The 25,754-nt window shown below is 47.7% G+C and overlaps 1 protein-coding gene across 1 annotated transcript; it reads left to right on the forward strand.

Annotated features, from left to right (window-relative positions):
• The first annotated feature begins 825 nt into the window (after nt 1-825).
• On the forward strand, nt 826-25,706 carry RMDN3 (regulator of microtubule dynamics 3). Its single transcript, XM_010346217.3, has 13 exons — nt 826-917; nt 1,348-1,541; nt 6,750-6,942; nt 7,346-7,489; nt 15,500-15,785; nt 16,946-17,048; nt 20,939-20,999; nt 22,583-22,658; nt 23,091-23,168; nt 23,401-23,499; nt 23,759-23,812; nt 23,929-24,009; nt 24,838-25,706. Exons 2-13 carry the CDS (start codon nt 1,355-1,357, stop codon nt 24,889-24,891), a joined length of 1,416 nt encoding a protein of 471 aa, XP_010344519.3. The 5' UTR covers nt 826-917; nt 1,348-1,354; the 3' UTR covers nt 24,892-25,706.
• Nucleotides 25,707-25,754: the final 48 nt, after the last annotated feature.

Below are 25,754 nucleotides of genomic sequence, written 5' to 3' on the forward strand. Positions count from 1 at the left end.
AAAAAAAGCCGGGCGCGGTGGCTCAAGCCTGTAATCCCAGCACTTTGGGAGGCCGAGGCGGGTGGATCACGAGGTCAAGAGATCAAGACCATCTACTCAGCTACTCAGGAGGCTGAGGCAGGAGAATTGTCTGAACCCAGGAGGCGGAGGTTGCGGTGAGCCGAGATCGTGCCATTGCACTCCAGCCTGGGTAACAAGAGCGAAACCCCGTCTCAAAAAAAAAAAAAAAAAAAAGAAAGAAATGTTCACAATAAAATTATCACTGTTCATAAAATCGGTCTTTTTAGTTGCCAACATGCTAAGAAGTTGCATACAATTACAAGAGTAAAATGGAATTATTAGACGGCACGCTAGGTTTAAGATTTACGGCCGGGTGCGGTGGCTCAAGCACTTTGAGAGGCCAAGGCGGGCGGGGCGGATCGCTGGAGACCAGGAGAGCGGGACCCAGGCTCTACAAAATAAAAATAAAATGTGGGGAGAGGGTGACGTTTTCTAGGTTTCTGACGTTTTCCAGAAGGGGCGGTCCAGGCAGAAGCGCAGGTAGAAAGTGTGAATATGCTGAGCGTATTCCGGGAGCAGCAAGTAAACCAGTGTGGCCGGAGGGAACTGGAGCTCTGGCTGCCGGACGGCGAGGGTGACTGCGTGAGACTTCCCCAAGATGTCTCCCTGCTTTCCCGCCTTTCCCAAGCCTTCGGCCCCTTTCCTCTTCCCTTTCGCGCTCTGTGCTGACTCCGCCCCTCTGGCGTCGCCCATCGCCCCGCCCCTGAGGGAAGAGGAGGCGGGGTCGGCATTGTCATCTCTCTGCGCCTTCCCGCGGCGCGCCGCGGCGCTCCGAGCCGTTGGCGTCGTCTGCGTGACGTCACAGTCACTGATAGCGTGAGCCCGCGGCGGCTGCTGCCATGGTTGCTGGCTGCCGGGTAAGGGTCTGAATTGCTCTCTTGCCAGGCCAGAGCGCCTTCGGGGGCTGCGGGGGAAGACCAGGAGTTTGCAGCCAGGGCGGCGGGTTTGTGGTCTGCAGTGTCGTGAGGCTGAGGTGGGGATTGAAGGCCCAGGAGCCGGACTCTGAGCCGGGTCGAGGGGTGTGCTGAAGGGGCTGTTACGTCCAGGCTGGGTGAGGGGAGCGGCAGTGAGGCCTTGGGGGCTGGAGGAAGCTTTAGGGTTCACATTGGGGTGCAGGGAGTCGGGAGCTCAGGGTTAGGGCAAGGGGATATCTGCTAGGGTTCGGCCTTGGGGATAGCTTTACCAGGCTCACGAATCTCTCTCTTCCTACCCCCGCCCGCCCACCGGCGCCTGCCTGCCTGCCTGCCTGCCTGCCTGCTCGCTCCCGGTGGCTTCTGCGGGCCGCAGGTACAGCATGTCTAGACTGGGGGCCCTGGGCGGTGTCCGTGCCGGGCTGGGACTGTTGCTGGGTACCGCCGCCGGCCTTGGATTCCTGTGCGTCCTTTACAGCAAGCGATGGAAACGGACCCCGCGCCATGGCCGCAACCAGAGCCTGCCCAACTCCCTGGACTACACGCAGACTTTAGAGCCTGGACGCCAGGGTAGGAGCCGGTCCCGAGACCGCAGTCACTGCAGACTAATGGGCTGGGGTCCGGGCTGCTTTTGGTGGAGGCTGTGTGACTGGGCAACGGAGGGAAGTGCCTTACGGTTTCACTGTTTTGGAAGCTTGTTGAAAAATCAGTCGTCAGGCTGGGTGCGATGGCTCACGGCTGTAATCCCATCACTTTGGGAGGTCGAGGCGGCCGGATCACCTGAGGTCAGGAGTTCCAGATCAGCCTGGCTAACATTCAACCAGATTTCAACGTGGTGAAACCCCGTCTTTACTAAAAATACAAAAATGAGCGGACGTGGTGGCATGGTCTGTCGTCCTAGCTACTGGCGAGGCTTAGACACGAGAATTGCTTGAACCCGGTAGGCGGAGGTTGCGGGGAGCCCAGATTGCACCACTGCACTCCGGCCTGGGCGATAGAGTCGGACTCAATCTCAAAAAAGAAAAGGCAGTCGTCATTTTCTGTACTCTTTCCCCTCTGTTACCAAGAAAGTATATTTCAAAAAGTCTGCTTAGCTTTTACTTTTAGTTCTTGCCACAATAATGCTATGTGGATATTAAAGGCACTTGCTTACTGTTGTGTGAGGTGTGTAGTAAGTAGAGGAAGAGTCCAAAAGAGGGCAAAAAGAGTCTTGTAGGGATTAAAAGTCTTGAGGCTTATGTATTAAATCATATATTAGAATTTGAAGGCAACTTGGAAACTATCTCATTCAAGTTTTTTTTTAATTCGTCCTATGAGGAAACTGAGATTCAAAAAGATTGTGTAACTTTCCTGAGGCGGTCACAGATTAAGTGGAAAGGTTGGGCTTGGTCACCTGGTCCAGTGGACTTTGTACAGCATAAGGCTAGGAGCACACGTCATGAAGTTGAAGCTGAATGTGGCTGGCAGCCTGCACAGCTGAAATGAGTAGTTCTTTCAGATCTGCTGAACTTTCCTTGTTTGAGCAAAGTATCTAGGGCTGGTTCAAACTACTACCATCTTTGTTTGAGATGAGTGTTTCTGTTTTCTTTTTCTTTTCTTTTTTTTTTTTGAGACAAGAGTCTCACTCTGTCACCCAGGCTGGAGTGCAATGGCACGATCTCAGCTCACTGCAGCCTCCACCTCCCAGGTTCAAGTGATTCTCCTGCCTCAGCCTCCTGAGTAGCTGGGACTACAGACGCGCATGCCACCGCGCCCAGCTAATTGTTGTATTTTTAATAGAGACGGGGTTTCAACATTTTGGCCAGGCCGGTTTCGAACTCCTGACCTTGTGATCCACCTGCCTTGGCCTCCCAAAGTGCTGGGATTACAGGCATGAGCCACCATGCCCGGCCTTTTTCTTTTTTTTTGAGACAGAGTCTCGCTCTGTTGCACAGGCTGGAGTGCAGTGGCGTGATCTTGGCTCACTACAGCCACCATCTCCCAGGTTCAAGTGATTCTTCTTTCTCAGCCTCCCAAGTAGCGGGGATCACAGGCATGCACCACCATGCCCAGCTGATTTTTGTATTTTTAGTAAAGATGGATTTCACCATATTGGCCAGGGTTGTCTCAAACTCCTGACCTCAAGTGATGCACTGGCCTCGGCCTCCCAAAGTGCTGGGATGACAGGTGTGAGCCACTGGGCCTGGCCAGAGGGAGCGTTTAGATTATCTCATCCCCATACTAATTGGAAATGAGTGTTTTCTCTGATTACCAATGTTAGCTTGTTTGGAAAAGATAGTTTGGAAGAGTCTTCAATGAGCTATCACCTTAGATTGCAATTGATTGTCAGCATTTTCTTTTTTTTTCTTTTTTTTTTTTTTTAAAGAATAAAGAAGAGGAAGAAAGAGGAGGAAGAGGGAGAGAGGATGGGGGTATTGCTTTATTGCCCGGGCTAGAATGCAGTCTAAATATGGGTATGCCTATAATTGTCCTTAATAATGGAGTCATGAAAGAAAATGAGGGAAGAGAATAACAAGGAGCCAACCAACATTTCGTTTAAACTTCTAAGTTGATATGATGTGGTACTGATAAGAGTGTATATTTTGTGTATTAAAGTGGAGAGTTCTATAAATGTTAATTACGTTTACTTGTTCCAAATCTGAGCAAGTCCTGGATATCGTTGTTAATTTTCTGTCTCATTGATCTGTCTAATATTAATGTTGAAGTCTCCCACTATTATTGTGTGGGAGTCTAAGTCTCTTTATTGTCTTGTATGTCTGCGTATTCCTGTATTGGGTGCGTATATATTTAGGATCTTTAGCTGTTCTTGTTGTTGCATTGATCCTTTTATCATTATATAATGTCCTTCTTTGCTTCTTTTGATCTTTGTTGCTTTAACGACTATTTTATCAGAGGCAAAAATTGTAACTTCTACTTTTTATTTATATATTTTAGCTCTCTGTTTGGTTGGTAAATCTTTCTCCATCCCTTGTTTTGAGTCTTTCTGTATCCCTGAATATGAGATGGGTCTGGATGCAGCATACTGATGGGTTTTCGTTTTTTATTCAAATTGCCTGTCTGTCTTTGGATTGGGGGATTTAATCAATTTAAATTTAGAATTAATAATGATATATGTGAGTTTAATACTGCCATTTAATATTAGCTGGCTATTTTGCCCATTAGTTGATGTAAATTCTTCATTATATTGATGCTCTTTTTGGTATTTTTTAGAAAGGCTGATACTGTTTGTTCCTTTCTATGTGTAGTAGTTCTTTCAGAAGCTCTTGTAAAGCAGGCCTGGTGGTGATGAAATCTGTGAGTGCTTGCTTGTTCACAAAAAACTTTATTTTTCCTTCACTTATGAAGCTTAGTTTAGCTGGATGTGAAATTCTTGGTTGAAAGTTCTTTTCTTTAAGGATGTTGAATATTGGTCCCCACTCTCTTCTGGCTTGTAGGGTTTCTGCTGAGAGATCTGCTGTAAGTCTAATAAGCTTCCCTTTGTGGGTAACCTGACCTTTCTCTCTGGCTGCCCTTAGTATTTTCTCCTTCATTTCTTTTTTTTTTTTTTTTAAGACGGAGTTTTGCCCTTGTAACCCAGGCTGGAGTGCAATGGCGCGATCTCGGCTCACTGCAATCTCCCTCCTCCTGGGTTCAAACAATTCTCCTGCCTCAGCCTCCTGAGTAGCTGGGATTACAGGCACGTGCCACCATGCCCAGCTGATTTTTTGTATTTTTAGTAGAGACGGGGTTTCAACATGTTGACCAGGATGGTCTCGATCTCTTGACCTCCTGATCCACCCGCCTCGGCCTCCCAAAGTGCTGGGATTACAGGCTTGAGCCACCGTGCCCGGCCTCTCCTTCATTTCAACCCTGGTGAATCTGACAATTATGTGCCTTGGAGTTGCTCTTCAGGAATATCTTTGTGGTGTTCTCTGTATTACCTGGAGTTGTATATTATCCTGCCTTACTATTATTTTCCTGAATAATATCCTGACGCGTATTTTCCAGCTTGGATTCATTCTTTTCGTCACATTCAGGTACACCTATCAAGCGTAGATTAGGTCTTTTCACATAGTCCCATATTTCTTGGAGACTTTGCTCGTTGTTTTTTATCCTTTTTTCTCTAATCTTGTCTTGTTTTATTTCATTGAGTTGGTCTTCGACCTCTGATATCCTTTCTTCTGCTTGATCAATTCGGCTGTTAAAACTCGTGCATACTTCACGTAGTTCTTGTATTGTGTTTTTCAGCTCCATCAATTCACTTATATTCCTCTCTAAATTGTGTATTCTTGTTAAAATTTGTCAAACTTTTTTTCAAAGTGCTTAGTTTCTTTAGATTGGGTTTGAACAAGTTCTTTTAATTCACAGAAGTTTCTTATTAGCCACATTTTGAAGCCTGCTTCTGTAATTGGAACACACTCATTCTCCATCAAGCCTTGTTCCGTTGCTGATGAGGAACTGTGATCCCTTGCTGAGGGAGAGGCGTTCTGATCTTGGGTATTCTCAGCCTTTTTTGGCTGTTTTCTTCCCTTCGTTGTAGATTTATCCATCTGTGGTCTTTATAATCACCGTCTTTGTAATTGGGTTTCCGAGTGGACGTCCAACTTATTGATTCTCAGCGCCAAAATCTGAGCAACCCACTGCGCTGACTAAATCAGCGGCGTTAAGATTGATGGTGCTTTTCTGACTCTGCACCAAGAACCGACGCTCCGAGGCGCCAGCAAAACCGCCTTGCCGGTCACAAGAGTCGTGCTGGCGACCCGTGAGGCTCCTCCACTGGGAATCTCCTGGTGCGTGAGCAACAAGAATTCATGTGAAGGTGTGGCGTTCTCTCGTTCTTTGTGCTTTCACTGGGAGCTACAATCCCGAGCTGCTAGTGATCAGCCATCTTGGATCTCTCTCTCTCAGCATTTGCTAACCTGGTGATAATCTAGCATTGCAATTGTGCTTCCTTCCATTTCCTTGTCATTTGTTTGTAATTGCTATGAGAAGAAAGTGGCCACATTCCCAGGATTCTTTCTTGCTCTGCATTCTTGAACATTATTGGCTGTGTGTTGTGGCCTGGTCTGGTTTACCAGATTTCCTTTAATAAGGGATTTTGCTTGATGTATGTGGATCCTGCCTCTCTGGTTTCTTTTTTGTTTTTGTATTTTCCAGTCCAGTTACCATAGGTGGCTCTCACTTTGCTAGCATTTCACTGCTGGAATTTACTCAGAGTGAGATTTAGGGTTGGGTCCGTGGGGCTTAGTAATGGTGTCTTTTTGAGATGGTTTGGATGGGCTTTTTCTGGTATACCTTTTCTTTTAGTAACTGGCCCCCTTCTCTCAGTGGGGGGCAGTTACTAAGTTCTGGGAGAAGCTCCAGGTTTTTCCTGCTATTCTTTGTGAAGTGAGAGATCAGAATTTGAGGGAGCTTAGTTTTAGTTTTGCTGTGTGGTTAGTATTGACTCCCTGGTATTGGGCACTATATGGTGAGGGGAAGGTTTTTCTTTTACTCTAGCAAGACAACTGTCCTTGTTCAGGTTCCACTCTGGCAAGCATTTTACATTATCTGTCATGGTGTGCAGCATTCCTGAAGGGCCCTGGTATGGAAGGTTCTTGGAGCAGAGGGCTCTTGTTTAGAGATCCCTGGGTAGTTACTTGGGACTTGTTACCATGTCTTGGCTGTCAATGTGTGTCCTATTTGAGCCTCACTGGGCCTTCTCTTCCAATGAGAAGCAGGTGTTCTTGAACGGTAGGGGTGAGATCTCTTCCCCCACTATATTCCTGGGTGTTACTGCTTCCCATTCTCGCTCTTCAGTGATGCTGCTGCGGGCTGTCCCTGGTGGGGCTGGAGATGCCGCGGTGCTGCCCACTCTTCCACGGGAAGGTCAGGAGAAGGTGCTGGACCGCCTGGACTTTGTGCTGACCAGCCTTGTGGCGCTGCGGCAGGAGGTGGAGGAGTTGAGGAGCAGCCTGCGAGGGCTTGCAGGGGAGATTGTTGGGGAGGTCCGGTGAGTAATGCAGCTTCCTTTCCTGCTGTATCCCTCCCCTGTAGCTTTCAGCTGAGGTGTGTTCTGGCCTTTGCTCTCTGTCTCTAAGGAAGAAACCAGTTTTATAGCTTCTGGCCTAATCTGGTAGAAGCTGTACATTTGGTACCTTGCCTTGCACATGCTCCTTGCTGCTTCTGGACTCTCATGGTTCATCTGCAGCCGAAGCGCTCTGTTCTGCCTAGCCTAGTCTGTGTCGGCTGGGACCAGGGAGCTCCCTTGCTTACCCTCCTGTGGGTAGAGACCTAGGGTTTTCTCTGTTCTTGGCCCTTTAATGAGAAGCGGTAGTAAGAGGCACCCCATGGTGAGTGGAAAGACAGGCTGGATGGGGCCTAATGGTACCCTCTGGGACTGGCTTGCTTTTCAGATCCCACATGGAAGAGAACCAGAGAGTGGCTCGGCGGCGAAGGTTTCCTTTTGTCCGGGAGAGGAGTGACTCCACTGGCTCCAGCTCTGTCTATTTCACAGCCTCCTCGGGAGCTACGTTTACAGATGCCGAGAGCGAAGGGGGGTGAGTTGTCTTTCCTGGAGGCAGTTGTGGCTACAGCCAGGTTGTGTTTCGTAAAAGTATTATCAATGTAAAATCCAAACCAAGCTGCTGTAAATAATTTTTGGAACAGATAAGTGCAGAACAGTTGAAACAAACCCATCCTGTTTATGTCATTCAGACAACTGTAGATGTTAATAGCAGTTATTGCTTACATCTGCTATTTTCTGAGTCAGTTTATTACAGTTATTATGATACATTATTTGGGCATTTTTCTGTGTTATCACAGAGACTTTATAACATGGTTTGGCTTTGTTCCTTTCCTTGGGTGGCTGAGCTGGTATACAGAGATCTCTAAGCACAAAGCACGCTCCTTCTTCCTGGGAGTCACCTTCTTCCCACAGAAGAGCCTTGCCTATGATCCCTTGAATCTTTACAGGTGGCAGGTGGCTGTTCTGAGTTCTCAGTGGCCCAGGAGGAATGACAGTAGACCTTTCTGTGAGGCAGGGCAGCTGGCAGGTTTCTGGTGGACAGCTTCCTCCAAATCTGGTCATGCTAAGGGCTTTTTGAGTTTAAACCACTAGCACCACTTTGAAACTTTGGTCCCAAGGCCAGAGTCTGATATTGTCAGTGGCAGCAACTGCCCTTGTCTGCTTCTAGCTCCAGTCATTCGGGTAGCCTGTGTGAAGCCTAAAGGCTGATTTCTCCTTATCCAGCCCTTCTTCTTTTCAAGGAAAAGACTGGTGCAAAGAACAGCCAAGTTTTATGGTGGATCAGAGGAATTATCTATAAGTGGGCACATGGAAACTACAAGTTAAAATCAGGCCAAGAGCAGTGGTGGCTCATGGGTAATCCCAGCACTTTGGGAGGCCAAGGCAGGAGGATTGCTTGAGTCCAAGAGCCTGAGACCAGCCCGGGCAAGGCAGGGAGACCATGTCTCTACATAAATTAACTAGCTGGGGGAGGCTGAGGCAGGCGGATCACCTGAGGTCAGGAGTTCAACACCAGCCTGGCCAACATGTCTAAACTCCGTCTGTACTAAAAATAAAAAAAATTACACCAGGCATGGTGGCACATGTCATCCAAGCTACTCAAGAGGTTGAGGTAGGAGAACTGCTTGAACCCAGGAGGCAGAGGTTGCAGTGAGCCAAGAGCAAGCCATGGCACTCCCGCCTGGGAGACAGAGTGAGACTTCAACTAAAAAACATAACAAAAAAGCTAGCCGGGCATGGTAGCATATGCCTGTAGTCCCACCTACTTGGGAGGCTGGGAGTTTGAGGCTGCCGTGAACCATAATTGTGCCACTGCACTCCAGCCTGGGTGACAGAGTGAGAACCTGACTCAAAAAAAAAAAAGGAGAAAAATGGTGTTAAGTAAATACTAGATGATAGATGATAATGGAGCTGAAAAATTCCTTATACACTCACTGTTGTATGCACAGTCCATTGTTGACTGAAATATTGTTAACACCAACGCTGGATTTGATGACTGTTCAGGGGCCTCCCCAAACCTGTGGAGTGGTAGTAAAGAGCACTGCTCCTCCATGGGGGACTGCTGTTGTTTGGGTTGTCAGATCCCTGTTACCTGTATTCTCAAGGGCAAGCGGAAGTGGCTTTTTAAAATTCCGTTTACCTAAATGGCTCTGGGCTAAGAGATGCTTCCAGAAGTTGTGTTAAAGAGGGGGCACAGTGAAATTAATATTTGATAGATCTGAATCAAAGCGAGAGACGGAGGAAGTCATTGATAGTGGCCACTGAGACGTAAAGAATGTCTCTAGAACCTAAGGAAGCAGGCTTCTTGAGTGGGGAATTGATGTTTGAACTCTGTAAGGAGGTAAGAACAGGAGAGGTCACAGCTCTGCCCAAGATCAAACAAAACTTGAGGCTTTTCACGGCCTTTTTAAAAGACAGGCTCTCACTCTGTTGCCCAGGCTGGAGTTGAGTGGCGCGATCACAGAACAGCAGCCTCAACCTCTTGGGCTCAAGTGATCCTCCTGCCTCAGCCTTCTTGCTGAATAGCTGGGACTTCAGGCATGTACCGTCATGCCCTCCCAATTTTGTTTATTTTTTTGTCGAGATAGGGTCTCCCTATGTTGCCTAGGCTGGTCTTGAACTCCTGGCCTCAAGCAGTTCTCCTACATCGGTCTCCAAATGCCGAGATTACAGGCATGACCCATTGCAGCTTATCCACTTTGTGATGATTTGAATAAGTTGTACTAGGCTGGGTGTGGTGGCTTGTGCCTGTAATTCCAGCACTTTGGGAGGCCGAGGAGGATGGATTACCTGAGGTCAGGAGTTCAAGACCAAACTGGTCAACATGGTGAAACCCCGTCTCTACTAAAAATATGAAAATTAGCGCCGGGCGCGGTGGCTCACGCCTGTAATCCCAGCACTTTGGGAGGCCGAGGCGGGTGGATCACGAGGTCAAGAGATCAAGACCATCCTGGATGACATGGTGAAACCCCGTCTCTACTAAAAATACAAAAAATTAGCTGGGCATGGTGGTGCATGCCTGTAATCCCAGCTACTCAGGAGGCTGAGGCAGGAGAATTGCCTGAACCCAGGAGGCCGAGGTTGCAGTGAGCCGAGATCGCGCCATTGCACTCCAGTCTGGGTAACAAAAGCAAAACTCTGTCTCAAAAAAAAAAAAAAAAAGAAAAAAGAAAAAAAAAAGAAAATTAGCCAGGCATGGTGGCAGACACCTGTAATCCCTGCTACTCAAGAGGCAGATGCAGAAGAATCACTTAAACCCAGGAGATGGAGGCTGCAGTGAGCTGAGAGGGCGCCAGCCTGGGCAATAGAGCAGACTGTCTCAAAAAAAAAAAAAAAAAAAGTTGTACTTGAGGCCAAGCATGGTGGCTCACGCCTATAATCCCAGCACTTTGGGAGGCCAAGGCAGGTGGATTACTTGAGTTCAGGAGTTTGAGACCAGCCTGGCCAACATGGCGAAACCCTGTCCCACTAAAAATACAAAAATTAGCTGGACATAGTGGTGTGCTCTTGTAATTCCAGCTGTTCAGGAGGCTGAGGCAGGAGAATCACTTGAACCTGGGAGGTAGAGGTTGCAGTGAGCCAAGATTGCACCACTGCACTCCAGTCTAGGCGAAAGAGAGACTGTCTCTCAAGAAAATAAGGAAGTTGTACAAGCTTCTAGGGTCATTGAGAGGCAGAGCAGTTAAGCAGGGACACTTGTGAGTGCTTCACTGCTTAGGGTGCTCACTGGGACTCCCAAGGCCACAAGGAGCAGGCCAGGGCTGCCAGCAATCTGTGATGGGGCAAGGGAAAGGTCAGCTTTCTTAATTATAGTTCCATCAGGCTCTGTCCCATGCCCAGTCCCGTGGCATGGGAGCAGGTGATGGTGCAACACTCTGTGGTTGAGCCAGTTGCTATCTAGGGTAGTGGCTGTGGTGATTAATTCTTTATGCCACCGTCACTGTCATGTAGGTCAAGGGGGAGCTCTAGGAGTCAACGAACTCTGAAACGGCTTTGAACTTGTGGGTCTTGGGGCAAGGAGAGCTGCTTTGAGGGATGAAGGGCAGAAATTTGATGGGCTGCTCGATTTCACTGAAAGCTATATTCCTTCTTTCTTCTGTATAAAATTAAAACCTTGAGGTCTCAGGATGTTGAGGGCTGGCAGAGGCAGAATCACTGTGCAGCTCTGTGAGTTTGTTCCCCAGGCATTGTACCAAACACAGCTTGAGTTCCAACCTCTGTTAGAACTCCACTGCCTTAAAACACCAGCTCCTCCAGCCTTCCCAGGCATCTCAGCCAAGAGAGACCGCCTACAGCCTCATTTTTTTTTTTTTTTTTTTTTTGAGACGGAGTTTCGCTCTCATTACCCAGGCTGGAGTGCAATGGCGCGATCTCGGCTCACCGCAACCTCTGCCTCCTGGGCTCAGGCAATTCTCCTGCCTCAGCCTCCTAAGTAGCTGGGATTACAGGCACGCGCCACCACGCCCAGCTAGTTTTTTGTATTTTTAGTAGAGACGGGGTTTCACTATGTTGACCAGGATGATCTCGATCTCTCGACATCGTGATCCACCTGCCTCGGCCTCCCAAAGTGCTGGGATTACAGGCTGAGCCACCGCGCCCGGCCTACAGCCTCATTTTGAAGACTCCTTCTTGGCATTTATGACCTCATTAAGTTGGGTCCTATCTCAAGGTCAAGGCCCATGTGCTTGGTCATTTTTGAAGGTCTCATATTCAGCCTCTAATATGGTTTAAGTGAAGTTAAGAGAAACTTAATTGCCAGGAAGGGAGATGTGTGTAACTGAGTCCATCATTACTTACTGTGGCCTCTGCTTAAGAGTAGAGTGGCAGTCTCCTTGCTTAGAGGGAGCCTTGGGTCTCTGGCCCACTGTGGGAACTCCTGTCCTCTGGAGTGGACAGGACTAAAGGGTCTTTTCAAAGGTCCCTGCTCATCCCTGGCAGATCTCAGTAGCCTCAGGGTATGTAAAAAGGGTCACCCCTCTGGTGGATTTCTCCAAAGGCTGGCTGGGTTAGTCTGAGGTGAAAAGTGAGAGATAATAGCATAAATGTAGTAGCTGTTGGCACGTGATTCATCTTTTCTGAGTCCCCAGAAGCTGATATCAGGCAGTGGAGTTTCAGATTGATGAGGAGAGCTCCTTAAAGTGGGGCTGAGGTGCAATTTAAGTCCCCTCTGTGTGTCAGCTTCCCTGGAGCCTCCCTGACTCATGGGACTCTGCTGGCTCTCACTCTGTTTGTGGCAGCAAGGCCCTGTGACCTCTCTTCTTGGCTTTGTGAGCTGGGCCTTTAGGATCCAGAGGGATGGCAGTATTGCAGCTCTGGTCCCAGGGGATTCTGTACTCATGCCTGGGCTCTAGCAGGACTAGGTCCCTCCGGGGGAGAACTGGAGGCAGAGAGACTCCTGTTTGGGCTCCTGATTGGCTGAGGCAGCCCTCAACCCAACAGGAAATAGGGTCTCCTCCTCTTTCTAGCAAAAGGAGATGACGAGATTCCAGCTTTGCATTCCAGATAAACCATTTACCGATTTTGCCTTTGGGCCTGGCTGGGCAGAGGAAATTGTGGTTTGATTTTTTTCAGTCTGTGGCAGGTGCCATTGGGAGTTTCAGTTTTTCTTGATTACCTGTGAGTGGTCTCGCTTATAAGTACCCAGGTCGATTATGAAATTTGATGACACTTATCCTTGTCCCTTTAATTTCTAAAGTTTTTTTTTTTTTTCCTGCAAATAACTAACGGGGAAAGATACTTGGATAACCTTTTGAAAAACAAGGTGCAGCTAAGAAAGGTTTTAAGTACCTTACAAGTCCTTGTAGATGTGTCTGGGGCCTCTTTTTTAGTTGAGGCAGAAGCTCCTCTGTAAGGATGCAGTCAGCACAGATTGCCACCAGGACTGGCTGCTCAGTTCTAGAGTCTTCAGCCTGCTGCTCCATGGTTTCTGGTTTTCTGGACAAGGAGGACAGCACTTCTGCCCTGGCGTTAGGCTGTCATGTGTTGACTTTATTTGTAGGTGTGTGTCTCATCTCTCCTTCAGTTGTTTTGCTCCAGCCTCAGGGAGCCTACTTTTTTTTTTTTTTCTTTGAGACGGAGTTTTGCTCTTGTTACCCAGGCTGGAGTGCAATGGCGCGATCTCGGCTCACCGCAACCTCCGCCTCCTGGGTTCAAGCAATTCTCCTGCCTCAGCCTCCTGAGTAGCTGGGATTACAGGCACACGCTACCATGCCCAGCTAATTTTTTGTATTTTTAGTAGAGACGGGGTTTCACCATGTTGACCAGGATGGTCTTGATCTCTCGACCTCGTGATCCACCCGCCTCGGCCTCCCAAAGTGCTGGGATTACAGGCTTGAGCCACCGCGCCAGGCCTGGGAGCCTACTCTTAACGTTTTTCCAGATGGAGCAAGGCTTATCATTGAGATGACGTGACAATCTCCCCTATGCTTCAGGGCTGCTAGCTCCAACAGCCCTTGCATTTTTCCCTGAGTCTAGAGCAGGCGTCCCCAAACTACGGCCCACGGGCCACATGCGGCCCCCCACCGCACTTCAGGAAGGGGCACCTCTTTCATTGGTGGTCAGTGAGAGGAGCACAGTATGTGGCGGCCCTCCAACGGTCTGAGGGACAGTGAACTGGCCCCCTGTGTAAAAAGTTTGGGGACACCTGGTCTAGAGGGCTTTTTTTCTGTCTGCTTCTGACCTCTGGAAGTCCTACCTTTTTCCCTGCTCGGTCCTTATCTGATTTATTTTAGGCACTCAGGGAAAACACCCTAATCAGCTGCTGGTGGCTGAGATCCAAGAGAAACTTGGCTTCCTCTTTAGTGGGTGCATGAGGGTTGGGGCTCCTTGGGAGTCACCTGGCATTTGGCAGCCCTCCAAACACCTTTTCACGGGGTGGCTTGCATAGCCTTTGCCTTTTTTTTTTTTTTTTGAAACAGAGTCTCACTCCTGCCCAGGCTGGAGTGCAGAGGTATGATTTTGGCTTACTACAACCTCCTCCTCTCAGGTTCAAGCAATTCCTGTGCCTCAGCCTCCCTAGTAGCTAGGATTACAGGTGCTCGCCACCACACCTGGCTAATTTTTATATTTTTAGTAGAGATGGGGTTTCACCATTTTGGCCAGGCTGGTCTCAAATTCCTGACCTTAGATCATCTACCCACCTAGGCCTCCCAAAGTGCTAGGATTATAGGCGTGAGTCACCGCACCTGGCCTGTTTTCCCCTTCTTGCCTACAGCTGCAAAGTGGTTCCTGTTCACTTCTCCCCACACCTTAAGTTCCCAAGGTTACCAAGGTCTACTCCTGTTGGAGTTTAGGTTTGGTTTTTGACTTGGGCCAGAGGTTATGCATTTGTGAAAGAGACTGTGGATGTGTGTGGCTGCCCATGGCCTGAGGCTGCACCCACACGTTGGTTCTGGCAAGTGTCTTTGACTGAAAAGGCAAAACGAGCAGGGGCTTTTGATATTTGCCTTGACTGTCACAGGGCCCAGTTGGTTGGCTATTCTTTCCTACCCAGTTCACTTTCCCAGCCCTTAGTTCTCATACGAAGCTTTCTCTCAAATGATTTCTGCTGAGCATGGTGGCTCATACCTGTAATTCCAGCACTTTTTTTTTTTTTTTTTAGATGGAGTTTCGCTCTTGTTACCGAGGCTGGAGTGCAATGGCGCGATCTCGGCTCACTGCAACCTCCGCCTCCTGGGTTCAGGCGATTCTCCTGCCTCAGCCTCCTGAGTAGCTGCGATTACAGGCACGCATCACCATGCCCAGCTAATTTTTTGTATTTTTAGTAGAGACGGGGTTTCACCATGTTGACCAGGATGGTCTCAATCTCTTGACCTCGTGATCCACCTGCCTCGGCCTCCCAAAGTGCTGGGATTACAGGCTTGAGCCACCACGCCTGGCAATTCCAGCACTTTGAGTGGCTGATGTGGGTGAATCACTTGAAGCCACGGTTTGAGACCAGTCTGGGCAGCATGGCAAAACCCCATCTCTACTAAAAATACAAAAAAAGTTACGTGGGAGAATTGCTTGAGCCCAGGAGGTGGAGGTTGCAATGAGCCAAGATTGAGCCACTGCACTCCAACCTGGGTGACAATGAGACTCTCTCAAAATTTTTAAAAAAAATTCTGCCTTTAAGGGGTAGGAATGATTGTCCGGGTGCAATGGTTCATGCCTGTAATCCCAGCACTTTGGGAAGCCAAGGTGGACAGATCATGAGGTCAAGAGATCGAGACCATCGTGGCCAACATGGTGAAACTCCGTTTCTACCAAAAATACAAAAATTAGCTGGGCATGGTGGTGCGTGCCTGTAGTCCCAGCTACTCAGGTGGCTGAGGCAGGAGAATTGCCTGAACCCAGGAGGTGGAGGTTGCAGTGAGCCAAGATCGCGCCACTGCACTCCAGCCTGGCGACTGGCAACAGAGCAAGACTGTCTGGATTATGATTTGGTGCTTTGGACAATGCCATGTAGAGTACTTCTTTGGGGGTAAGGGAGGTGAGGGATAGATCCTAAGGGCTCTGAGCTGAATAACCATCTTCCTTATTGTCCCTTACATTTCTATTCCAGTTACACAACAGCCAATGCGGAGTCTGACAATGAGCGGGACTCTGACAAAGAGAGTGAGGATGGGGAAGATGAAGCAAGCTGTGAGACTGTGAAGATGGGGAGAAAGGATTCTCTGGACCTGGAGGTGGAGGCATCTTCGGGTCTGGTGCCCAGTGCCCTGGAGCCTGGAGCTTCCTCAGGCTTGGAGGATGTGCTGCCCCTCCTGCAGCAGGCGGATGAGATGCACCAGGGTGATGAGCAGGGCAAGCGGGAGGGCTTCCAGCTGCTGCTCAACAACAAGCTGGCGGTGAGGCTCCAGCTGCCTGCCTGATACTCCTTCCCTCCCTCCATCCCTCTGCTCCTGAACCCTGGGAAATGAACGCCCATGTGGTTACTGCCCCAACAAGGTGACATGGGGGAAGAAATAAGGGTAAGACAGCGGGTTCTGCATCTGTTCCCAGGTAGCATATCCTCTTCCGATGAGGCCCAGTGTGGACCCTAGGGCCAGTGTACTGTTTGCTCCAGAGCTGAGGACTCCCCAGCTGAGGTCGGGGGAGCAAAGTCCTCTGCCTCCTGTAGAGCTACTGCAGAAAGAGCTCTACCTCTTACCTCTAGGGGTAAATGTGAAAAGAAATGGGATTTTTTTTCTCCTCTTTTCCCTTGATACAGAGTTCAAGCTGCCAGCCCCAAGTGACCACTGTGTAGGTCACTCAACCACAATTCTCTTCTCAGGTTCCCTGACAAAAGTTAGGCCCACCCAGGTATAACCAATCCCCCCGTTCCGCCCACTGGAAGTTAAAAGTCTCCCTTTTCCTTTCTTTTTTTTTTTTTTTTTTTTTTTTTTGAGACGGAGTTTCTCTCTTGTTGCCCAGGCTGGAGTGCAATGGCCCGATCTCGGCTCACCGCAACCTCTGCCTCCTGGGTTCAGGCAATTCTCCTGCCTTAGCCTCCTGAGTAGCTGCGATTACAGGCACGCACCACCATGCCCAGCTAATTTTTTGTATTTTTAGTCGAGACGGGTTTCACCATGTTGACCAGGATGGTTTCGATCTCTTGACCTCGTGATCCACCCGCCTCGGCCTCCCAAAGTGCTGGGATTACAGGCTTGAGCCACCGCACCCGGCCTCTCCCTTTTCCTTTCACACTTTCTTCATGTGTCAACAAGAGACCTCTCATCCCTTATGACATCTTCTTAGAGTTGACCTTTCCTCCTGGCAGTTTGAGGAGGCCAGAATGCCCTAACCCTGTGATTGTGCAACCCACTGGCTAGACAGAGAATGTGTCATACTTTAACTGCACGTGGGAAGGGATGACTGGGGGGATGGCTGTGCATAGGAGCTGGCGTGATGCTGGTGATTGTAACATATTAGCTTGCAAATTCAAACCTAGGGTGTGGGGGAAGGCCAGGGCCTCCATTCTCCACAGCTGAGGATAAAGGGGCCTTACCTGTTTCTGTCTGGTCTGCAGTATGGAAGCCGGCAGGACTTTCTCTGGCGCCTGGCCCGGGCCTACAGTGACATGTGTGAGCTCACTGAGGAGGTCAGCGAGAAGAAGTCATATGCCTTAGATGGTAAGCGCTGACAGCTTCCTGTGGGAAGGTGACTTGATTCAGGGGTGGGGCTGGCCCATCTGCCTGGGGCCCTAGGGAAGCACCAAGATGCTGTCAGAGCAGTCGTGGCTCGGTTACCCATTAGGGACAAACTCTGGCTCCCAAAGACCCTTGCTTTCTCCTCTGGAGGAAGAGAGCAGTCCTTGCTTATCCATCATGCTGATTAGTAACACATGTGCATATATTTTTAGGAGTAGTTGTATCCTATCAGTGTTATTTGTTTTTCTCACTGTCTAGCCACAGAGGGCAAAATCTTCTTTCTTGATGAGGTTTTTTTGCAGCTACTAGGAATCTTGTGTCAGTTATGGAGCCTGTGGGGCAGGTGTTGTAAGAATATAGCTAGCTTAGAAGACTCTGGAATCCACTTGGCAAGTCTGTTGGCAAAGGCTCCACCTTGGAGAATAGGGTGCATCTGACCTGTGCCAGGCTCATGGCTCACCCTTGGCTATCATGAGTTCAGAGAATCCTTGGACTTTAGAAAGAGACTGATGTGTCCTGCTGAACTCCACAAATTGAGTGAGGCACCATTAATGGGTTTCTAGGTCTGTGTGGTTCAGTTAATATCTTGTTTTTTTAAAAAGCAGTTTCACTCTGTCACCCAGGCTGGAGTTCAGTCGTGTGATCTCAGCTCACTGCAACCTCCGCCTCCCAGGCTCAAGCAGTTCTCTTGCCTCAGCCAACCCAGTAGCTGGGATTACAAACATGTGCCACCATGCCCAGCTAATTTTTGTATTTTTAGTAGAAAGTTTCACCATGTTCGCCATGCTGGTCTTAAACTCCTGGCCTCAAGTGATCCGCCCACCTAGGCCTCCCAAAGTGCTGGGATAACAGGCATAAGCCACTGTGCCCGGCAGGTTCAGTTAACTGTCTAAAACGGATTTGTCCACCTTTCTATTAGAAGTACGGACTTACAAATACGAATTGTTGATAGTGTAGACTCTAACAATAGCTCAAGGTTAACATTCTAAACATTTGTAGAATTCTGTTGATGGAGAAAGAACAGACCAGTTGATTAGGATGTCTCTGAAGCTCCTCAGAAAAATTCTTGGAGGTTTTAACAAAAGATGCTTAATTACAATTAGTTTCTCCTCAAGTTTCTGTTTTCCCTCCTGAATTTCAGGTGAGGATTCCCAATCAGCTTTTGGGCTGATTTTTGGACTCTTCATGTCAACACCTTTCCTTTCCCTCTTGATCACTGATCATCTCTTATTAATGCTAGTAGCCAGGTACGCGCCACCATGCCCTGCTAATTTTTGTTTTGTTAGTAGAGACAGGGTTTCACCGTGTTAGCTAGACTGGTCTTGAACTCCTGACCTCATCATCTGCCCACCTTGGCCTCCCAAAGTGCTGGGATTACAGGCGTGAGCCACCGTGCCCAGCCAGTTGTTTTAAAAATGGATTTGTGGCCAGGCGTGGTGGCTCATGCCTTGTAATCTCACCACTTTGGGAAGCCAAGGCAAGAGGATTGCTTGAGCCCAGTTGTTGGAGACCAACCTGGGCAACATAGTGAGACCTCGTCTCTACAAACACAACACAACAAAACAAAAACCTTTAAAAATTTGCCAGGCATGGTGGAACATGCCAGCAGGAGGATTGTTTCAGCCCAGGAAGCAGAGATTACAGTGAGCTTAGATTGTCCCACTGCACTCCAACTTGGGTGACAGAGCAAGACACTGTCCCCCACCCCACCCCCCAAAAAAAAGACAAAACATTTCAGATTAGCCAACTTACATTTGTTCTATTTCTCCATGTTCCCTTCCAAGCCATCTGTTTTCTTCAAAGAGGTCTTGGCCAGGTACAGTGGCTCATGCCTGTAACCCCAGCACTTTGGGAGGCTGAGCTGGGAAGATGGCATCAAGCCAGGAGTTCAAAGCCAGCCTGGGCAAGATAGACCTCACCTTGTAAGAAAAATTAACTGGGTGTGGTGGTGCACATCTATAGTCCTAACTACTTGGGAAGCTAAGGGTAGAGGATTGCTTGAATTAGGAATTGAAAACTGCAGTGAGCCATGATCACAGCACTGCATTCCAGCCTGGGTGATGAAGTGAGACCCTAACTCTTTAAAAAAAAAAAAAAAAAAAAAAAAAAAATCCTATTTTGCAGCGTCTTCTCCAGTGCGTAGGCATGATGGTCCTTATCTGGAGGTCCTAGGCTCAAGCCTCGATATTGATGATGCTTGTCATAACTTCATGTGTCTGGGCTTTCTTTGTTAGAACACTAACCTAGAAAACGTGTGTAAGACTAAGTGAAAGTCATCTCTGGTCAGACCTCAGTCCACGTAGCTCTTTTTGAGAGTTTGGCCTAGAGCTAATTAATATTCTTGGATCATGGATCCTTTTGAGGATTTTTTTAAGAGACAGGGGTCTGGCTATGTTTCCCAGATTGGTGTTGGTCTCAAGCTATGCTCTCTCCTTGGCCTCTCAAAGCTCTAGTTGTGAGCCAATGTACCTGTCCCCTTTAGAGAATTTTATCAAAGCTGTGAACCGTCTCCTCAATTAAGTAAAATTTTATACAACTTGAGATTCATAGACACTGCCCCTCCAGAGTAAGGTCTGTTGGGGACAGTTTCTGATTGTGTTGGATCCCTTTTTTGAGTTGGCCGGGGGTGAGGGTGGGGGTTGGAGGGAAGGGGGCGGAGTCTCACTCTGTCATCCAGGCTGGAGTGCAGTGGTTCAATCTTGGCTCGTGTCAACTGCTACTTCCCAGGTTCAACTGATTCTCCTGCCTCAGCTTCCTGAGTAGCTGAGGCAGCAGAATCATGGTGGACACACACCACCAGGACCAGGAATTTTTTTTTTTTTTAATGAGACGGAGTTTTGCTCTTGTTACCCAGGCTGGAGTGCAATGGCGCGATCTCGGCTCACCGCAACCTCCACCCCCTGGGTTCAGGCAATTCTGCCTCAGCCTCCTGAGTAGCTGGGATTACAGGCATGTGCCTCCATGCCCAGCTAATTTTTTGTATTTTTAGTAGAGGCGGGGTTTCACCATGTTGACCAGGATGGTCTCAATCTCTTGACCTCGTGATCAACCCGCCTCGGCCTCCCAAAGTGCTGGGATTACAGGCTTGAGCCCCTGCGCTCAACGAATTTTTGTATTTTTAGTGGAGACAGGGTTTCACCATGTTCCCCAGTCTGGTCTCAAAACTCCTAACCTCAGGTGATCCACCAGCCTCAGCCTCCCAAAGTGCTAGGATTACAGGCATAAACCACCATGCATGTCTGGATCCTTTTATACTTTTCTTTTTTGAGACAGAGTCTCACTCTGTTGCCAGCATGGAGTGCAGTGGCGCGATCTTTGCTCACAGCAACCTCTGCCTCCTGGGTCCAGGCAATTCTCCTGCCTCAGCCTCCCGAGTAGCTGGGACTACAGGCATGTGCCACCACACCCAATTTGTGTGTGTGTGTGTGTGTGTGTGTGTGTGTGTGTGTCAGTTTTGCTCTTGTTGCCCAGGCTGGAGCATAATACCATGATCTTGGCTCACTGCAGCCTCATCCTCTGGGGTTCAAGTGATTCTCCTGCCCCAACCTCCAGAGTAGCTGGGATTACAGGCGTCCACACCATGCCCAACTCATTTTTGTATTTTTAGTAGAGAAGGGGGTTTCATCATGTTGACCAGGCTGGTCTTGAACTCCTGACCTCAGTTGATCCACCCACCTTGGCCTCCCAAAGTGCTCGGATTACACGCATCAGCCACCATGCAGCCTTTCATTCTGCTTAAGTTCACAGCTATTTCCAAGCAAGTCCAAGTTGGGTAGGGACTGGTGAGAGCTAAAGCAGTTATTCCCACAAGGCATCACATGAAAATGTGCGTAAGAGCTCATGTCAACTCTGGGTCTACTTTTGTCCTACAGGAAAAGAAGAAGCAGAGGCTGCTCTAGAGAAGGGGGAGGAGAGTGCTGACTGCCACCTGTGGTAATAACATCCTGCAGTGTTTTGGGAAGAGCCAGCAAGGGCTATGGCAGAGTAAAGCCCTCTTTTCTGTGCCTGGGCCACAGAGGCATTTTCCAAAAGATCCAGGAAAGGGAGCTCTGGCTTGTATTTCCACATACCTCAGTCTACCCCTAGTAAGAGACAAGGGAAGTTTCTGGTCGGGGAGGTGACTTGGGAATGAGACAAGGTGGGGGAGTGCAAGCTTTTTTCTGATGGAACTTGGATAAATGAATAGCTTTGTAAGAGTCATCCTAGCTACAAACCTGAAGTTCTTGGCTCTCGGGAGGCTGGGACAACCTGCAGCTGCCCTTTCCCGCACAAGCTCTTCTTACCCCTGTGTGTGATCCCTGGCTGGTGGTACTTTGGCTTCTTTGCTTGGTTTGCATGAAGAAAAGTAGATGTGAGCTCACCTCTTGGGAGTTCATTGGTCAATTTATTAGGTTAAAAAAAATGAGCCCTTTTTCTGGTCTCATGTGATAGAAAGTTTGGTCATCTTACTTGTGTCAGAGCAAACTCAGGTCCTGGGGTCTGGTTCCAGCACCTGAGTTTCAGTGAAAATGTTCCTTTCCCACCGCCATCCTTGCTTTCTATATCTCCACCCTCAGATTGTGAGCTAAGTGAGAGGCTGTCTTTCTCCATCTGTTGCTGAAACTTTTGTCTCTGCAGGGGTTCTTCTCAGAGGCCAGGTAACTGTTTCTTGGGTGTCACTGCTTCCCTGGGCTTCCAAGGATGAAAATTGGCCCCACGCTTTCTTAGCTATTCCTGATGAACAGCTGTTTGGATTAAACACGGAAATGAGCCTCTAGAAGTGTCCGATATCCCACAGATACTTAGCATATATGTGAAAAAGCAACTTTGGCTGGTTTACTCATGTAATGTCAGCTGTGCTGCTGGGAACAATGCTGGGGGATGGGGGAGTAAGAGTTTGTTTCTGAGAATAGAAGATGGGAAGCTGGCTAGTTGGTTCTCCTTGGGAGGGGGGGATGTGGGGGAGAGGGCAAACATAAGTCTTTCTTCCTCTGGTTGTTGGTCCCCAGGTTAATATTAGGAATTTCTAGAACATACCCTCCCAATGTGACTATCTTAAGAAATTGCTTCCTAAGTCCCAGTGCTACATCTGTATGCTTAAAGGCTAATGAGACTCATTTTTTTGGCTGCTTAGAAGATAAGCAATATACTCAGGTCTCTTATACTTTTATGCTGATTATTATTTGATGCTTTTTAAATTTTTATTAATGCCTTTGGTAGTACTTTTTATGAGGGGAAATCTGGACTGAGAACTTGCCTAAATATTCTTAAGTATAAGAGATATACTGTGGTAGTCCCAACTTTTTTATACCTAGAATACCTTGGAGACTTTTAAACCTACCATATCTACTAAAGATTACTAATTAGGGCCAGAGGTCTGTGAAGAGAGGTTATTACATACAGATTAAAATTAGGCATTTTCAGCTCTAGCTAAGAGGGTAGAGGGACAGGGGACAATGCCACTAGGCTTTTGGTGGGACATCATTCCTTGCAGTGATGCTTTGTCCTTGTCCCTGAGCTTGCTGCTTCCCCCCTAGGTATGCAGTGCTTTGTGGTCAGCTGGCTGAGCATGAGAACATCCAGAGGCGCATCCAGAGTGGCTTTAGCTTCAAGGTGAGGACAAGCTTCTTCCTTGTACTGGCCTATCCCAGACTCCCTGCTCCTTTATGGCTCCCTGCCAAAGGCTTTTCTACAGCCTCTCTCTCTTTTTTTTTTTTTTTTTTTTTTTGAGCAGTGGTGTAATCTTGGCTCACTGCAACCTCCTCCTGGGTTCAAGCAATTCTTGCCTCACCCTCCCAAGTGGCTGAGATTATAGGCATGTACCACCATGCCCAGATAATTTTTGCATTTTTAGTAGAGACAGGGTTTCACCAGGTTGGCTAGGACTGCGAAGACTGGTTTCGAACTCCTGACCTTAGGTGATCCACCTGCATCACCTGCATCAGCCTCCCAAAGTACAGGGATTACAGGCATGAGCCACTGCATCCGGCCCTTGCTGCTCTTAGCAACTCTTGTATCTGATGTTAGTTTACATTTTCCCCTTAGGAGCATGTGGACAAAGCTATTGCTCTCCAGCCAGAAAATCCCATGGCTCATTTTCTTCTTGGCAGGTGGTGCTATCAGGTAAGCTGCATTTCAGGGCTTAACATAATGGTCCTAAATGCCTTCTGGCACTGATTTCTTTGCCAGAAAGAACAAGATCTTTTGGTCTACTCTGGCTCAGATGCCCTTTCCTCTGAATGCTCGTGTTATTGGTGGTTGGACCCAGCCCCTTTTGACCCTGTTTTAAGTACATTTTCAAAGATTAAAAAAACCTTTAAAACCTCTTATTCATACCTTGATCTTTTGGTGGCAGGTCTCTCACCTGAGCTGGCTAGAAAAAAAAACTGCTACAGCCTTGCTTGAAAGCCCTCTCAGTGCCACTGTGGAAGATGCCCTCCAGAGCTTCCTAAAGGTATCAGAGAGGGGTGGGTGGCAGGCAAAAACACCAGGGATCTTGTTTTTTCCTGGGATGGGTTTTCCTGGTAGGGGGCAATTTTATGTTTGCTTGTTTTATGGGAAAATCAGAATCACTTGCACACCTTATCAAAAATACAGATTTCTTCAGACCCACTGAATCAGCCACATGGTTGGGGACTAGAAATCTCTAATAAACTTCAGCCTGATTAGAATATAGGAACCTCTGACTGAAATATCTTTGTCCCTTTTCCCAGGCTGAAGAACTACAGCCAGGATTTTCCAAAGCAGGAAGGGTATATATTTCCAAGGTAAACTCACTTGTCTACTTCAACATAGTTCTGGAAACTCCTGAAAGCACACATACTCATCCCCTTCTAGTCTCCTGATATTATTTCTCTCAGGTTTCACTGTTGTCTGTTTTCAGTGCTATAGAGAACTTGGGAAAAACTCTGAAGCTAGATGGTGGATGAAGTTGGCCCTGCAGCTCCCAGATGTCACTAAGGAGGTAAGGCTTTTTTTTTTTTTTTTTTTTTTTTTTTTTGAGACGGAGTTTCAGTCTTGTTACTCAGGCTGGAGTGCAATGGCACGATCTCGGCTCACCGCGACCTCCGCCCCCTGGGTTCAGGCAATTCTCCTGCCTCAGCCTCCTGAGTAGCTGGGATTACAGGCACACGCCACCATGCCCAGCTAATTTTTTGTATTTTTAGTAGAGGCGGGGTTTCACTATGTTGACCAGGATGGTCTCGATCTCTTGACCTTGTGATCCGCCCACCTCAGCCTCCCAAAGTGCTGGGATTGCAGGCTTGAGCCACTGCGCCCGGCTGGAGGTAAGGCTTTTTAAATACTCCCTGTCTGTGTGGATCACCTTAGGTTGGGAGTTTGAGACCAGCCTGATCAACATGGAGAAAAGCATCTCTATTAAAAATACAAAAGTAGATGGGTAATAGTGTTACATGCCTGTAATCCCAGCTAGTCGGGAGGCTGAGGCAAGAGAATCGCTTGAATCCGGGAGGCAGAGGTTGCAGTGAGCCAAGATTGCACTCCAGCCAGGGCAACAAGAGCAAAACTCCATCTCAAAAGGAAAAACTGCCTGTCTTAACTGAATCATCATGTGACATTTTTTAGAAAAAAATCTTGTTCCCTAGGGAACAAAACACACTCTACCTCTAGGGGATCAGACAGATTTCATGGGCTCCAGGATATCCTGAGAAGTAGGAAAAAGAATGTAACAGAGCTCAGGAAGGAAGCAGAGGGCCCCTGTTCTCAGATTCCACTGGTTTGGGAAAATGCTGGTTTAAATTTTGAGTCCTAAATTTGTTCTTTGTTTCCCTAGGATTTGGCTCTCCAGAAGGACCTGGAAGAATTAGAAGTCATTTTAGGAGACTAATCACATTTCACTGGCCTTCATGACTGGATGCTACTATTTAGGAGGGCAAAAAAAAGTCAAAGCTTTTTTTCCTTAGACCTTCCTGAGATCAGGCAACTACTCAAATCTGACTCCTGGGTCTGACTGCCACCCACTACCATTCCCCATCAGTTAATTTAATCTAACCTCTTACCTAATCTAAAATTGGGGAAGTACTGGTGGCCTGGGTTTCTGTTGTTCTCTCCCTTGAGTGATCTCTTGGGGGAAAAAAATCAAGATACACACCTGCCCCAGGATTACACATGGGTGGCGCCTGCTAGACCTGAGACCTTCCAATTGCTGGTGAGGTGGATAACTTCAAAGAGCTACAAGAACAAAGCATAGAACTTGTCACTTTAACTTTTTCACTGACTAATATTCAACACAAATATATATATATGTGTGTGTGTGTGTATAATATATATATATACATATCTATATATACGTATATATATCTATATATACAGATATAGATATATATACGTATATATAGATAGATATACAGATATATCTATCTATATCTAGATATAGATAGATATATCTAAGATCGTATCTTACCTACCAGGGTAAAAAGGAGGGATCAGAATGGCCCACAGACATAGCTTTCTTATCACCTATCATGTGAATTCTACCTGTATTCCCGAGCTGAAGGGCTGGACCACTTGATGACTTCCAGAGTTCTAGCAGCTTTTGGAATGATAGCAGTGGTACAGGGTTTATGATGATGCTACAAATGTCAGAAAAGTTGCCTAGAATATATTTTGTTACAAATTTGAAATAAAACAAATTTGATGTTATCAGCTCTTTAGTCTTGCTTGACACCTCCATAATTGTTTCTGACTACA

Source organism: Saimiri boliviensis, chromosome 2, assembly GCF_048565385.1.
Source record: "Saimiri boliviensis isolate mSaiBol1 chromosome 2, mSaiBol1.pri, whole genome shotgun sequence".
In the NCBI taxonomy this organism is placed as follows: domain Eukaryota; kingdom Metazoa; phylum Chordata; class Mammalia; order Primates; family Cebidae; genus Saimiri; species Saimiri boliviensis.

Excerpts from the sequence above, each read along its gene's own strand:
- RMDN3 (XM_010346217.3), top strand. The coding sequence starts at position 1,355 with ATGTCTAGACTGGGGGCCCTGGGCGGTGTCCGTGCCGGGCTGGGACTG. Across the intron at positions 7,490-15,499 it reads GATGCCGAGAGCGAAGGGGG|TTACACAACAGCCAATGCGG; the intron begins GTGAGTTGTCTT and ends TTTCTATTCCAG. Across the intron at positions 23,500-23,758 it reads CCCTCCAGAGCTTCCTAAAG|GCTGAAGAACTACAGCCAGG; the intron begins GTATCAGAGAGG and ends CCCTTTTCCCAG.